This window comes from Passer domesticus, chromosome 15 (assembly GCF_036417665.1).
Source record: "Passer domesticus isolate bPasDom1 chromosome 15, bPasDom1.hap1, whole genome shotgun sequence".
Lineage (NCBI taxonomy): Eukaryota > Metazoa > Chordata > Aves > Passeriformes > Passeridae > Passer > Passer domesticus.
In genome coordinates this window covers 9162414-9179431 of record NC_087488.1, presented here as the reverse complement: position 1 = coordinate 9179431, position 17018 = coordinate 9162414, and the positions used below count along the sequence as shown (strand labels likewise).

The 17018-nt window shown below is 38.6% G+C and overlaps 1 protein-coding gene across 5 annotated transcripts in view; it reads right to left on the bottom strand.

The window, feature by feature from the left end:
- VPS35L (VPS35 endosomal protein sorting factor like) overlaps positions 1-17018 on the bottom strand; it is a 51342-nt gene that overhangs the window by 7259 nt on the left and 27065 nt on the right. For all 5 annotated transcript variants that reach the window (XM_064390876.1, XM_064390873.1, XM_064390874.1 and 2 more), the window contains 6 exons: positions 16546-16626; positions 14174-14237; positions 12093-12191; positions 11226-11303; positions 9985-10099; positions 109-248 (listed from right to left, as the gene is read on the bottom strand). In XM_064390876.1, the coding sequence (XP_064246946.1) occupies positions 109-248; positions 9985-10099; positions 11226-11303; positions 12093-12191; positions 14174-14237; positions 16546-16626 (577 nt within the window). The remainder of the gene's footprint in view (positions 1-108; positions 249-9984; positions 10100-11225; positions 11304-12092; positions 12192-14173; positions 14238-16545; positions 16627-17018) is intronic.

Sequence of the window (17018 nt, the reverse complement as noted above, 5' to 3'; positions counted from 1 at the left end):
AATCCCTGCATTTCCCACTCCAGAAGCCCAGTCTATTCTAAATTTTTAAACAGGAAAGTCAAAATAGTCTACACTAACCTGTGTGCCACTCATACACACTCAACTTACCGGAACAACTAATAATGTGGAAAAGAAATTACACAGGAATTCCAGGAGGAAGGCATCAGAAGGTCGCATCTTTCCATCTACACTGATCGTTTTTGGCACCTCAGGAACAAGGCTCACTGCAGCTTTGAAAAAAGCATCAGCTACAAAATAAAAATAGAGTTGCTGTTATATCATTCCAGCTGTGATGGCAGCCATGCCTGTAACCCAATGGTTGCTTTGAATTTGTTTCAAAATTCAAAGAAATTACAGAAAATGAATGTGCTGAACTGCAAAGAAACCCAAGACTCAGCAGTGGTCTGATTCTTGAGAAATCTGTTCATTTGAATGATGCTGTTTCTCCAAAGGAAGTTCCCACATCACTCAAAACTTCAGAAAGTATAACTTTTCTCCTTTGCATAACATGGAGACACCATCATTTCGTATGTATAATAAGATATTAGCACAGGACTCAAAATTGACTTAGCAAAGCAATGCTTATGCCAGGAGAATGGGGAATCCAGACTGGGGAGAAAAGGTTCATGCTATCTTGTTCACCAATTAATTCACAAAAGGCTTTTAAGTTCTAAGGAAGTACCAACAACTTCATATTTCTAATTATTCATAATCCCTAAAAGTAAAATATTAATATAGTACCAGAACCTGGGGTAATGCTGGTTACCTAGATAAAAGAATATTTTCCAAGAATCACAATACAGGAATTAGAGAAACCATCCACCATTACAGCCTTAGCAAAATAGCTATTAAGAGGTTTTTCATAACTCTTTATTATGTCTCTAATCTTACAAAAACATGAATTCCAAACACTAGAACATCTATTCCTCAGTTTATGAATATTCACAAATTAAAAGCAACAATATTTTCCCTCGTACACTAGAAGCTCTCCTATATATGCTGAGTTCACAAAAAAAATTTCTGACAGCAACATTGTTTTGCACTTTCTTGGCAACATTTCAGAATATCCAAGTATCCACATCCCACTCAAGCTGTGGAGCCACATACTTCAAAGCATCCTTCAGAATTAATATTGTATCTTTATTTTACAGGAACAGAGACCCAGGCCATGCAATCAGCTTTTATCAAAAGCAAAAGGAGAATTCTTGGTGAAAGCCAAGAGGTGCTACGTGGCTGGGATGGAGATACCACTGACAGGCAGGCATGGGCATTTCCAGGAGCACAGCTTGCTCTGGAAAAATTCATTTGAGACTCCAAGCAAATTTTCTAAATATAGTACCAACTGATATCTAATTTAAGCTTATGAGGAATACCAGAGAAACATGTGCTTTGGAAAAACTGCAGTTCTTCTCACTCTTGTTTTTTCAGCACACAAGTGCTCAAGGACTTTTTAGTGCTTAGAACACAGAGCCCTTCCATCAAACATTGTCCTTCCTTTTATTCTGCACCTTTGTTTTGAGGTGAAGGAAGGTTTATTTCAAACAACTTATAAGTTTAGACAGCCAACCCAAAGGAAGGTAAGTAATCTTTCTCTGCTTTATTTGAGGAGGGAAGGCAGCAGCAGATGTTCATTCTAGCACAAGTAAATGAATTGCTGTCACTTCCACAGTTGTCTCAGCAGAAATAAAAGTGCACATCCCACATCACCATACAATACCAACATGTGACCAGACAAATGAAAAAATGTGTCCTAGAGAATAGTCTGCATACCAAAGTACCCATGTCTGTGCAGGGAATGCTCCTGCCTTCTGAAGTTATTTCATAACAGGTCGAGAATGACCTGTGCAGCAGTCAGCATCCACAGTGAAAAAGAGCTGCAAAGTTCCTCACCCTGATTTACTGCCTGCTCTCCCAGCCATCACAATCCTTCACATTCTCCTCCAAACCTCTGCCATAGTGCAAACCCAAAACCTCTTATGTTCAATTTGAAAACCTGAAATTGATTCAATTTAATGAGAGCTGCCTCCTCACGTGGCTGAGCAGCTCAGAGCCAGGAGCTGCCTGGTTCCTCGGGCAGCTGAGGGCAGTGCCCAGCTCCCCACAGGGACCTGCCCTGCCACCACCTCCCTGGGCTTCCACCTGTGCCCTCCCTGTCCCTGGCAGGCACAGCTGCTGCCCCACGGCCACAGGGCCACCCTGCAAACCCCCCTGTCCCTGCCCCAGCACAATGGGGACACTGAGGCTCCTGCCCACACTTCTGATCCCTGTTCCTTGCCTTTGCCCCCTGCTTCCCCCACTCAATGCAGCCAGGCAAGCCAAAAAAGAACACAGCACAGAACAGTTGTATTTCACTTGGGTACATCCAGAACTGGCAAAGGAGAGAGAATATGTTCATTTTTCAGTAAGCCCTGTCAGTCTGTGCTAGCCATTTTATGCTGGAACACTAAAAGCACATTTATCCAAGATATATGTGCTTCATAAGAAGCAAAAATAAATGCATATCAATGCAAAGGTTTTTGTTACAGACTGCAGAAAATGACCTGTCCTCTAAACATTACCATCCTGGCAGAGAGGTGTCAGAGTATGCATTACATGCTCTGACTTTGGAGAAAAGGCTCACTAAAAAGGTTGTCACAGACACACTGTTTTTTCAAGTATGAAATGAGCATCAGCGTTTAATTCTGAGTTACATTAATTATGAGGTTATGCAATGATGGTTTCTCTGTATCTTTAAAAGTCAATTTCTAAAACTGTTACTGCAGAGATGTTTTAAAACAAAACCATACATCACTTTTCCTTGTTTCCAAAAGATATAAGGAACTACTTAAAAAGCACTGAAAACCACGACAATCTTATGTTCTTGATTGAACAACCAAAAAGAAGATTAAAAAGACTTCTTCTGATGAAGGATGCTGTTTTCTTATCTGCCTAAAGTACAATACTGCTGCTTAAGTGAGCCACTGCTCAAGTGGATAAGGGGAGAGCAGCCTGTGCATTACAACAAATCACCAGGATGGAGCCTTCCCTGACTGCTGTTAATATCTTGTGCAGTGCTCCCAGTCTAACATACTTCATGCTTCACTACATTCATCCTTTCACAGCAGCTCCTTCATTTTGGTTGACCATAATCCTATAAATCTTTCCCCCTAGCATACATGTTGACCTTCAGGCTACAAAAACTAACAGTCTTGGATATCCAAGTCAGCACTTCCAGAATTAGCCTCCTACAGAAGAAAAAACAAGTGAAGTTGGTGTTGAATGTTCTGCTCTTGACAGTATTCACTATGACACATGTACATGTTTAATTATACCTACACACAACTCTGTACCTCCATATATTTCTATATATAAAAAATTCAGCTTGTATTTTCTGTATCTCTGATAGCCAATTAAACTGTACAGATTCAAGATTTCAGGTAGGCAGAAATAAGGAGGAACAAAGCCAGATGGGAAAACAATTAAGCTCCTTAAGGCCACCTTCAAAGAGCAAAAGGGAGCGAGTTGAACATACCTACCCAAAGTATTTTCAGTCACAGCTACAATTACACCAGGCTAAGTCCACCCAAAGGACAAAACCAGGACCATGCACATCTGCATTCCACACCACTTCCCTGTCTTACAACACTGTCAAACCTAATTTAATACTCTGAAGATTTTGCTTCCACATCCAATAGATGTTGGAAATTTAATGAAGCTTGTACTTCAGTGCAAGAAATTACTGGGAAGCAAGCATGGGGATTTTGTTACTCTATTTTTTCTGTTAAATAAATTAATCCATTACTGTTTTGACAACCAAGCATTGAAAACATTTGAATCTCCTTCTTCTCACATTGGTGGGGTCATTGTGAGAGTTTTGCCACATTGTTGAAAGGTGGTTTTCCCTTGAACTACTGCTAAATGTTCTCCATCTTAAAGATCTCTACACATTGCTTCCAATCTAGAAACAACCAAGAATTGTTTGAAGGGAAAAACTTGAAATTAGAAAATGAATGCACTGCTGCTTGGTGAGCTGGAATGTACTGTGTTAATTCACACTGTGAATTAGCTGCAGATAAAAAGGTAATTATGTGGATGAAGCTTGGCAGAGCCAGTTTCAGGCATAGCTTGGTTAAAGATTGTCACAAGGCATTAGTACTTGGAGACAAAGGCATGCAGAGGCATAAGTGGAAGATTTGTACAGGGCCATCAGACAGTATCAGCAAGGACACTGGACACAAGAAATTTTATTCTTAAGGTGTAATCAGTAAATGCAACAAACACCCCACCCCACTGCCTCCCCTCCCACTCAGAAAAAAACCAACCACAAATTACAGCCTGCCCCTCTAAATTACACATAATCTCTAAAGACTAAGAGGTACCACATCAGCAGCAGTCTCTAAAGAAAGCCCCACCAGTAATACTGAAAATTTGGAAATAACAAATGCTGCAATTAAATACTATCATTTCTACTGTTATTATGAAGAAAAAAAAATCAAATGAGCACACATACAAAAATATGATGCAAGGCTGGAAAGTCTGTATGTCTTTTGCAGAGAGACATAATTCCTCAGAAGTCTTCCAAATCATTCCTCTCTCAAGTCTTCCAAAGAATCAGCAAGATTATGTTTAAAAGTTATTCTGTTTCTAAATACTTAGATTTAAAAAAAAATCTTTTAATATTTATCCTTAGAGAAATGGCTCTTCAAACAACTAAGCTGAAAGAAGATAAGGAAAAAGGTCCTCATGAGGGTACATAACTTAATAAAGGATGGGGTGGATGGGGGAAGGAGAAGGAAGAAAAAGTTTCCACAGTGGAACAAAATAACTACTGCATTCCTTCAGGTTTTGCAGAGACATGTCCTGAGGATGAGCTGGGAGGTGACAGTGTCTGCAGACTGCCCTGGAACGTGACTGCAGAGCATCACAGATGGATCTCAGGATTCTGAGCAATAAAGCAGCAGATGAACTCTAATATTAGTATGGCATGTGGGGAAAGAAACAGCCTTGCTATAACTATAGAAAGAGAAGTTCTAAAGAGGCTATTTACACTCGTGAAGGATTTTGGAGTCATTATAGATGGTTTCCTGAAAACTACATCCTAAACAGCTGTTGAAAAGGCAAGGCAATTATAAGAATCACTAGGAGAGTAATGGAAAACTGAGGTGCCATTGTATCATTTAGATTGCTGTTGGGCATTTATACCTGGAATAATCTAATCTAGTCCCAATCTTCCCAATTCTAAAAGCATAAAAAGAGAGAAGAGGTGCTAGGACCTGTTTACTTATTAGAAAAAGCAACACTGACAACGACTTCAGGAATTTACAGACTACATTATCTCACAGACAGAAAGAAGAAAATTCATCAGGAGTGGTTAAATTCTGCTCCAGCAGATCAGCTGCATGCTCTGAGCCATTCACCTAACATTTAACATAAATTAATCCCTAGACTTCCAAGTAGCAGATCACTGTGGAACTCACTATCACATGAAATTATAATGACCAAAAATTAAAAATTGATTAAAAATATTAAATTCCCAAGGACTGGTCCATCTATTTTATTAAATACCATGGTCTGGTCCATACACAAGCTTTGTTGAAGGATGTATTAAATCACCTGCACCTGAAAGCCAAGAAGCATCATTCTACATTATTGTTTCCCTAGGGGATGCTACAAGACACTTTCAAAAACAGGTCATGGGCTAGACAGACTCGAAGAACTGACAAACTGATATAAAGTACTGGTCTGAAAAGCCTACAGAGACAGAGATGTCACCTCTCTCATCATACAGAAAAGTGATTGGCTGGGATAAAGAGAGGAGCAAGAAAAAGCTCAGGGAATGGCAGAAGTCTCCAGCTGTGGAAGTCCCAGGTAACACAAGAGGTCACAGCTGTGTCCAAAGGAAGCAACACTTAGCATTGCTAGTAAGGAAAACAGCATCACATCATGCTTTTCCCAAAGCTCTTTTACTACCTTCAAGGAAAGCAGTATTTAAAAAGATAACAGAGTCACCATATACCATTCTCACCAGAGAAACATGAGCCAAGAAGTCCTAGTATCTGTAATTATGAAAATCTCCTAATGTTCCTATTTTTATAAATTCATAATCTCAAATTCTCTCCATTTATATTCTTCAGATCTATAAAGATTTCAGGAGATAAGAAGAAATACTAGAAATTGTTATCTAATGGTACTTAGAAAATACTCTAAACCATTATTAGACTATGATTTAAAATTACTAATTATGATATTCCATACCATACTTTCTCCAGAGCGTGACTGAAGCATTTAGAGAATACTCAAGGAAAAGTAACATTTTCTGCAGTAGAAATGAAATTATTTTCCAATCTACTAGGTGTAACTGCGTTTTAGCCACAACTGGAAAACAAAACAAATACCTAGAAGTGCATTAAGCACTCTATGCTTCAAAATTAAAATCTGCATTTGCTAAGCAAAAAGGTCTGCAGCAGTTTATCTGAGGAAGAAGCTCTCCATTTTTACAAAGTTTAATGTTTGACAATATCCCAGTGAAATCAGTCAGACAGAACAAGCTCAATTACCTTATTCACTCAGCATGTTATTTCTCAAGTGAGGCAAAGATTTCACAGCCTTTAAAACAAAAATGCTGTTGACCACACGTTACCAGAAAGTTATGTCATCTCTACCACCTGCTGAATGCTGTGACCAAACATTAAAAACTCATGCTGTCTCTTTTTTTCACAGACAAAAGGAAATGTGTGCAATGAAAATCATACCTGTATCTCAGAAGTCCAGAAGAGTGACACAATGGAGCCTGCATTTAATCAAAATTTAGTCCAAGCACCCCCATGACAGGAAGCATGACCAATGAGAATTTATTGTTCCCTGTTGGCAGCATGCAGTGCTCAGTGGCTCAGTTAAGAGAAATGAAAAGCTCATCTCTGTAAAATCTAGCATCTTCCTTTCAAAGGTGGGCTCTTAATGGGCTCTCCAGAGGTACAAACCATGCATTCAGGGCAAATTCATCTAAAACATTTTAAACATAATTACAGATTCGTTTCATTTAAAGCAGGTCTTGGGATCTGGAGATGAAAGAGACAACAGTCATTTTTGATATATTCTGAACATTCCCAGACAGACATCCACCAGTGTATTACTGCTGGAGTTTCATGAGCCTACAAATCCACATTTCTGACCCAATTCATTGTCTTAAAGAAAATCTATTCCACAAAATATTACAATTTTCTAATACTGAAGTATTTGGATGAGTCCAAACACTTGATTTGATTGAACAGTGTGGGAAATCCAAGCAAGCAAGGCTGGGACAGAGGAAATGGGAGCAGTGAGACACAAGGACTGATGGCTACTACTGCTGCCCCTTGAAACTGGGAGTGAGGCAAAACCCAAACTTTTCCAGCTATAAGCAGATTAGCTGTGGCTCTCCAGCTGCTGATAGTTTATCAAAGCAATCCTCAGGCTCATAAATCCATTTATTGTTATGACCTGCACATCCTTCTTTTTCTAGATAGATACACTGGCAATTCAGAGAAATCTTCCTACTGCCAACAGAAGTTGTGGAACTCAATTTGTTATGTGCTTAAGTGAAAAGTCAACTCACAAACAGCTGGACTCCACACAGAAACTTAAAATTGAGAAAAATCCAAGACTTTACCTTGCTACAAACAGCAGCTGGAATCTTCAAGAAGGAAATGCATGCACAAAACTCATGTATGCACCACTGCTGACTGAGCTATCAGATCAGGTACATTACCTTTCAGCTTTATTTCTCTTCACAATTTTAAACCAATTAAACTAATTCAAATCAGCATGAAATAAAGGTTACAGACAAGGCACAGTTTCCCTTCCTGGCCTAATGATATCATTAATGGCACACTCTTAAATCTTCACTTCATGCTGCATTGGTTTTAGTAGATCAGTGTCTAATTGGCACCAGTTAACTGACTGAAGTGAAATTTGCTGTTATGAATTAATCAGTACTTCTTTCTTGTTCAGCTGAGATACAGATTAAACTGAGTGAAAAGTAACTTCCAAGGACACATTATGTGACTTTAGTGCATCAACATATGGAAAGACAGTTCACAAAAAATGTCCCAAGACAGTGTCTGTTTAACACATGCTAAATTACTCATGCAAGTGACATGTCTCTGAGTACAAATTATACCCAAAATAGCCTTGCTAGGGGAGCAAAAAAGTGATTAACTATATAACCTTGGTAAATGAAGTGAGTTACTGAACATCAGTTTTGCTCTTGCTTCATTTTAACAAAAGCAGAGATGGATCAAAAGCTCCTCTCTCTAGCTTGTGGACCTAAAGTTCAGGAGACTGTGGTTAATGAACATGCATTTTAGAGACTGAGTTCATAATACTTTGCATTTATCTGCTACCTTAAAAGATTTCAGGATGGGGATCCTGCAAATTGTTTAGTGAGTGCACTGTATTCATATGTCAAACAACAGCTGTGCACACTTGTAAACCCTCACACTGAATAATCTGGACAGTTGCTGGGGCCCAGGAGTCTCACTCAGAGAAGAACTGGATCACAAAAACAGTTTAAAAGCAGTTTGTAAGTTGAAAGTTATTAAATCACAAAGTGGGTCCCAACATGGTCAGGGAATAATTCTCAAAGACCAAATATTACAGAAAAACTGCTTTGGATTTGCTTCCAATTAGAGAAGCTCTGCAACACAGCAACAAAAATGAAAATTGACATACAGGATAAGGTAAGCTGGTCAATTAGATAAAACACCACAGAGAGAAAAGGTGAGCCCATTTTATGTGAACTCTGAAAGCAACTGCACAATGCTAATGGCACAACAACAGACTTTGCAGATCTTTTATTTGCACAACAAACTTGGACACAACAGTCAGCTTTACTCTAAATCCCTCTGCTTTGCTGTATGGGCAACATCAGATTCAAAACAAAGAAATGAAACAGTCACCATGCACTAAAAGTCTTAATCAGCATCCTAAGTCAGCTTGTTTGTGCAGCTGGAACTTGCTGGTAAATGCAGAGCTTGGAAAACAAGCTCTCGTGAAGAAGCACAGAGCTAACACAAAGAATTAATAGCCACAACAAAAGATGTTGCAAAGTAATCCAATTTATTACTCTCACAGCCCCACTGGAAACATGTAAAGGAAAAGCATTTACTATTGGAGAGCAGACATTTAATGTCAGGATTAAAATTGCAAAACAAAGTAGAATGACATCACTTCAAAAAGGAAAAGAAAAATACTGCAAGCAGTTAAAAGTATATGAAGACTCTTGGAATAGATAACTGACTTCCATTTGTAACATGAACAAGATCATATTAAATGGTGATACAGATTTAATGCTCATTCTGATGCCAGAATAGCTCCCATTTTTTTCCCCAAATCACTTTTTGTCAGAATCTACTATTACTTAACACTGAACTAACAGGATGGCTGAAAATGTGCTCAGGCACATTTCAATCAATAATCTAGATCCAAAAAAAGAAAATATATTTTTCAGTCTTCATATGATCTGATATTACACCATTGTTTCACTCTAATATAGTGGCACATTTTCCTGGCTAAGCATTTGTCATGCAGGTGCTCTGATAGCAAGTTTCTACTGTCACTGATTTAACCTGGAATTCTTTTCCAGCTCATTGGTGAATTTTGTCAGTCTGTGAACTACTACACAGATGTTTTTATTTCTTTTTTCAGTTATAATAAAGCACATTCTTTCTGATTAGAGTGCTTGCATAATTATGCAGGAGAAAAGCTTTCCATAATTCCTAAGCAATTTAGGACAACCCACCTCATGGCCAGGACTATGTCAGCTGCAGTCAGCTGTCCTGGCTGTGGAGATCCCACTGAAGAGCTGCTTTAATGTGACAAGGTTTGGCTTTAACAGTGCTTGAAACAGAGCTGTATTTTCATTGCATCATAAATATACATATGACTTAGGATATCAACCAAGTTATTATTCAGTTAGAAATGTTTCTGAAATAAGAGAACCTTTAAGTAGCCAAGTTCATGCCTTACCTTGTGAAAGGCACTGATTTGCCAGAGCAACCTGTCCAGAGTGCAGATACAGATTCAGACGTGTGAAGATACTGCTCAGAGATGGAATGGTAATGAAGCAGAAGGCAACACAAGCCTAAAGTAAATTTTTAAAAATTGAATAAAATTCCTGTCTCAGAGTTACAACAATCTACTGATTTAATACACAATTAGGAATCAAAACCTAAATCAGTTTTGGAAAACATTTTCAACACAAAGTAAATATTATGTAAAGCCCAAAATCAGCAACTTTAAATTTCTAATGAGTATTTTAATAACTATATATTTTTAATTGTTGCTATTACTAGATAAGATCAAAACTGACTCTCTATGATTGTAGCTCAAGGAGTTCCTCTCTCCTCAGGTAACCACCTTGCAGCTCAAGACCAAAAGCTACCTAGAAGAGGAGATGAGGGTCCTCAGGGGGAAGCCACCTGCCCAGTGGCCAGAGCAGGTGCCCTGAGTGCTCAGGGAGGAAGCAGATGTAGCCCAGGGGCTGCAGCTGCAGAGCTGTGGGCACAGCCCAAAGCCCTGGCCAGGGCAAGGAGCCCCCAGGCAGAGAGAAGCCCCAGGGCAGCCCAGGACAGCACACAGCTGCCAGGAACTGCAGCACACTCAAACAGCTGCCCACGTGCAGTGGACACATCTTGGTAGCCACATTTCAGGTTGGAAGAAGGGAACACAAGCAGCCTGGCTATCCTGTGATGGCCTGTGCACAGCTCAAGGCACATTTGACCATCTCCATCTCAGAGGAACTAAAGCTGAAAGGAGCACCTTATTTGAAATTCAAATCCTGATTTCAGCATATCAGCACTGATATTATGAGATAGAAGTTTGAGTACATTTTATAACCCATCTCCCATTCTCTCTGTGACCGAGTTACATAGGAATTTGGTATTTTATTTAAAATATAATTTGAAAAGCTTGAGCTTTCCAGAATTCACACAAACACCTCTCTGGTGAACCTTCCTTTAGAGAGGGAGTCATTCTTGCTGCTCTTTTTCAACACAAAGCTGCTGTTAGGTGGTTTGGATCTTTTTTTTTTCCTTAAACAGCAACATTTGGCTTTAGAGAGGAAAGACTGCTCTTAACAAGAGATAATGGGACTACAAACAGTGTCAAAAAATACTAACATACTGGTTTTGCAAAAATGATAAACTTAGGTGGCCGCAGACAGTACTATCTGCAAAGAAAGCAGGCTCAGAGTTTATTATCAGACCTACCCTGACAAATGCAGCAGTTTTTCTGGAATGATTTCCTTTCATCACCCTTCTGGTTTCCATTGCTAGTTGGTTCACAGACTGCACACACAAAACAAAAGCAAATCATTAAGAAAAATGCACAGCCTCAGTGGCAAATGACATCCTGCATGTTCTACTGCATGCATTCAGAGAACAGCCAGTGTCCAAAGGAGCCCTGACACAGTGTGACCCTACTGTACTATCTTCTTTTTATTGGGAGAATTTTGGTGACTTCCTTAAAGCAAATATGACTCAATTTATGAAAGTAGACTTGTTTTATTCAAGCCTTTAGCTTATCCTTCCTTCCCAGGTATAGTGCTATCACCTCCTTGCTAGCATAACAATTATGATTTCTAGCTAACACAGATTAAAAAACCATAAACCAAAATAACAAAAGGATTTAAGGGAAGATACAATGCTGCAAAGGAATCAGATGCAGCTAATGCACACCTGTGGCTCAATACAGAGAAGAGATTAACCTTCCCAAGCACAGCAGGACTCTGCCTGGATCTGCAGCCAGACACAGCCTAATCTTTCCTAGACAGAGGATTACAGAAGAGGCAACCCAAATTCTGAATGCACAAAAGTGCCATTTATTTTATTATACATGAAATCTCTTGGAAGGGTGCCCATTTTCTTTGTTTCAATGGTACCATGCATGCCTGTCAAGCAAGAACTTCAGAAAGCTTACAAGGATAAAACCAGAGATGAGATCAAAGCTCGCTTTATAAAACACCTGATTAAAATACTTCAGACTTATTTGCAATAGACCAATAATCTGAGCAGGGAATGGGAGAAATGCAAATATATCCCTATTTATTAAGGAAAGGTAGATAAACTGTGGCTTACATGAATCAGCTGGACTAGAACAGGCTCCAGATTGCAAAACATTGACCTGGCTTCAACATAGAAACTCAGCTGTTGTTCAAAGTCACGGCCAAATGAGACCTGTAAGAGAAAAAAGGCCTCAGACTTTACCACTGTAGGCCTTAAATACATGTAAAACTGCATGCAGATAAACCAGAGATATTCAAAAGTTAAAATCCCCATATAGTGCTAAGGAGAAAACCCAGCAGTAACAACAAACAGCAGTCAGAGAATCTCTGTTCTTTTAACTGTCTGCAATACTTGAGCTTTAGGGAAACATGAAAGTTTTACTGTTTGGGGTTTTTGGGTTTTTTATCTATACTCCACATGAGGGTCTACTTTACAGATCAAGTATTTTTCAAGAAAACAAAATTTAAATCCTGTTTGTGAAGTGTTTTCAAACCTAGCAGAATTCTTGATTCTTTATCAGAGAGACAAAGGCTTGGTTTTATCATACTTAGAAAGCAAAACAAAAAAACCCAGAATCATAGAAATAGATCTGTGAATCTATATTCAGATTCCTCTAATTTCTAGTTGATAAAGGCCTCCAACAGAAAACAGCATTTTTCCTAATTAGGTAAACCAATAAGAAAAGCAGGTTTTCCTCGAGTTTGGTTAATTAATACATGCTTATATAGTATGGCAAAAGCCTGTAACCTTGCATTGTGGCAGGAAAGAAGTCAAAAAACAACCTTTGTGTGAGAACAACCCTCTTCCAACCCTGTAGATCTTAAAAAACCCAAGTGCTGTCAGCTGGAGTGTCTCAGCTGTCAATTAAAAGCAGAGCATGAGGAACATTCTCCAGGCAGTCTGTATTTATGCATTCTATTGCAATTTTTTTTCCTAATAGAAGTCAAGGTTGCATTATTTATTATTTCTCAAGTCACATGCAAAAGAATTTTTTACAAAATTAGAATAAAATTTACATTTAATCCATACAGTGAAAGATCAAAGCAACTGCACCAGAAAACAAAGGATTGTTTCTCACATTACAGCCAACTGTCTTTGCTTTTCCTCTATTTGTACAACTGCTGATTTTTGAGTCCTAGTCTCAAGAAAATGTACCCAAAATTGTAAATTTTTACACCAAAAAGACTGAGTGTAAGGATGACTGTAACAATTTCTTTTCCCCCCACATCTTGATGTGTGCTGGTTTAAATTCATAAATAGTCATTTTGCTGCTTTGGGATTTTCTCCCCCCAAACCAGGACTATCAAGACACATCAAATTTTGTTCAATGCAAGAAATCCTCCTAAAGGAAATTATACTGCATGTAAAGCTTAATAAAGCAAGACTATATTAGAACATTAATTAGCAAATCATTATAGTTGAAGAAAAAGCAACCATCTAGAGTAAATCCATAGAACTGCAACAAAGAAGAAAGAGGACAAGTAGACACAGAGCCTGACAGCTCTATGGGAAAGGAAAACCAGGCATTGAGAGTACATGGTTAGAGAATATAAAAAGCTTGAGAAAGTCTCCCTAAAACAGCCTAACATCTCAAAACCAACAGAGACCAACAAAAGATTTATTGCAATAAGAGTGAGGGATGAGCTAAAGACTAATTTCAAGACAGAACACCTGGGGTTCTCCTGGGACTACTAATTTAATAATACCAATTGTTTTATTTATAAATTAAGATAAACAGAGACAGAATAACATAAAGTTACACTTATTTTGTATTTTTGAAAGCTGGTATTGGTTCCATTTAGAGCCAAGTAGTGGAATTTCCTTCACCTAAACCAGTGACCTCTCTGATGCTTCAGTTGCTGTTTAACTTTTAAATATGTGCTCTGTTTTACAGATTTACAAAACTAGCAGAGAATATGATGAAATAAACAACATGTGTACTTTAAACTTTCATCTTGCACCATCAGCTTCAGCACTGTGAGACATTTCTTTGAACACAGACACAGTTATCTCACTGAACTGCAGTGCCTGTGCTGCCTGAAGCAAGTCAGACTGGGCTCTGGCCCAGCCACACAGGCACCTGCTCCCCACGGGCATTCACAAAAATCCAGGCTCCAGGGTGCCCCCAGCACTTGCACACAATGGTCACTCACCATTTTTATGAATCCATTTATCAGAGCTGCTAACATTCTTTTCTCATCCTCAAGTGTTAGTGCACTAGAAAAAAAAATTATTTGGTAAATTTTAGAATATTGTTTATCCTATTTATTTATAAAGGTTCAAAGTATACATAATATTTTATAAATTTATCTGTATAAAACTAATTTTAATGTGAATATCACAAAGTCAGCCATGAACCAATCCAAATCACAGATTTTTTAAAAAGTAAAAATTTCTGAGTGTCTTTAGACTCCCAAAAAAACTCAGAGTTTGGCATGAGGAGAAGGAAGGTACACTAATACTTTCTATTGTAGCAAACAAATGGCTTCAGTCTTGTGTTACAACATGAGAACTTGAATAAGAATTAAATCTAAAAACCTAAAGAAATTACTAAGCCTATTCCTACAAGAAAGTTATCCTATTTAAGGAATAAAGCTTTTGAAATACCCTTTAAATGTTATACACTGTAGAATGCAATAAACATACTAGTTTATTGTTTCATTTGGGGTTTGTTTTGTTTAAGGTTTTCTGTTTTAACTAACCTTGCCTCAGAATTGAAAAAATAATTAACTTAATCTTGCTACAGTGTTGGTTTTCTTTAGGTTTTAGTAAGAACTGAACTAAACTGAAATGTAAAAAAGGAGTTCCTTTTCAAAACTATCACAGACACCTATTCTACACCAAGAGTCCAAAATCTGATTTGTAACAAATTTACATCACATGAAAATCCAGTCAGTCAAACCTGTTTCACTGAAAATGGATGAACAAAAAGCTAAATTACAATTAACTAATAGAATTGAATCCCTTTACTAGTATATGCTTGGCTCCAGCTTTGACCTTTAGTGTATCAGTTACCAATTTCCAACTCAGACACCAGATGGGAAGAGAACAATAGTTTTACTATACAAATTCAGTAAGGGAGGAAAGGAAACCTCAGCATGATTAGCTCATTAGTGCATTGCCAATCAAAAGAGTCAACTGATGGGCTCTGAAAGGCTCAGAAGGCTTGTAATGAGATCTCCAGGTCAGTAATAGGTTTCCAGTTCAATTGAGCATCACCCCCTAGCAGTCCAAAGGCTGTTATCCTCCAGCAGCTGTTCAGGGGTCAGAGAGCCCCCACAATGGGCTGGAGTTCCCTCAGCCAGGGTGCAAAAACAGATGCAGGAGTTACTTAAAGATAACTGGAATTTAGGATGATTTACCAAGAGATGTACAACCATCTCAGCTCAAGGAACTGCTGGTTTAAGGGATTTTAAATGTCCCAGTAAATGATCAAATTGTTTTGGCAAAACGTCAGAGGAAGCACCAGTATGGATTGCTATAAACTGCTTTATTTTTTTTAATAAGCTGCTTTAGGTAAAATATATTGCTCTATTTGAAGGCTGAAGTGGCTTTTAGTGCAACATACAGCCAAATAAAGTACTCCAACCCAAAATAAAGCACTCTAGCTGGTATAAATTTGAATTACATGCTAAATCTGACCTCTTTATTGACAATAAATCTTGCATTCATGGCCTATCAAGGATGAGAAAGTTTTAAGTTCCTTTGCAGCATCTGCCTTATTAAGAGGCTCTGGGCTCAGAGTGGCAAAAGAGACTGTGCCTTTACAATTCAACCCAAACCAGAATGAAAAAAAGGAGGTTTGTCCTCTTGAGAGCTAGAATTTGCAGCACTGTGATGCTGGCTCTGTTTTCAATCAGACACAGATTTCGGTGTGATTTTTGCAAATTACCTACAAACCACACTGCTTTCCACACTGCACAACAGTGAGGGTGCAGCAGGGCACAGGGGATCCCAAACAACCTCAGCTCTCAAAGCCAAGGGCAAAATAGAAGAGGAGGAATTAGGGGGAAGATAGAGATGGTTCAACAGCTTCTCAGTTCTACCTTCCCCTACTGAAGCTCCTAGAGATCTTCCAGGTTTCCTTTTAAAGTCTTCACACCCTTTCTAATGCCTGAAAACATTGACCCATAAAAAGGTATAATTGAGTATGGCAATCTGTGCTTTAGTAGCTACACATTCACTTGAAACTCAGAAATAGCTTATTATTCACTGTAACTCAAAGATTACATTGGTTTTCACCCTCAGAGTGTTTTGAAGATTGGATTGTAAAGTGTCTCTGCTTCACTGGAAAACTACAAAACCACTGCTACTTCCTTTTTAAAATTCTGCTTCAGTATTCAAAATACAGCAGTAATTAAAGAGCAAATGGGACGTGCTGCCACTTCACTGCACAGCTCTTCCCTCAGCACTAATTGGATTCATGTCTTAATCCACCTTGAAACAAACAGCCCCAGAAACACGAAAGCACGTCAGGCAGCCCCACTCTGCACGAGTGACAGCTCTCAGCAGAGGTTCCCCTTACTTCACAGAGTCGTGCATGGTCTTGCAGACGTGCAGGAGAGCATTGAGGATGACAGGATCCTTCGTCGGCTCCTGCTGATGCCTGCAAAGGGTGTCAGAAAAGTGATGAAACATCCTGCTCTGTCAAAATGGAAAACAAGTCACAGAACAACACCCATTTAATGCATCATTTCAATCACCAGCATCGTATGACGTTGCACAAATTTGAAATTCACTTGTGAACCAATGAACATCAATGATCACATGGTTAATATGGGTAGAATTCCAGTAAATGCCAGCCAAGAAATATTATCTTAAAATACACAGGTGCATTGCCAAGCCACAGACTCTGACTCCTTAAGGGACACAGCAAGGTGGACATGTGACACACTGAGGCAATCTAAGAACATCAAAATAAAACAATCCTGGATTTACCAAGATATATTTTAATTTCCCAGCTACTCAGGGACAGGCAGGATCAGTGTCAGGTTTAGG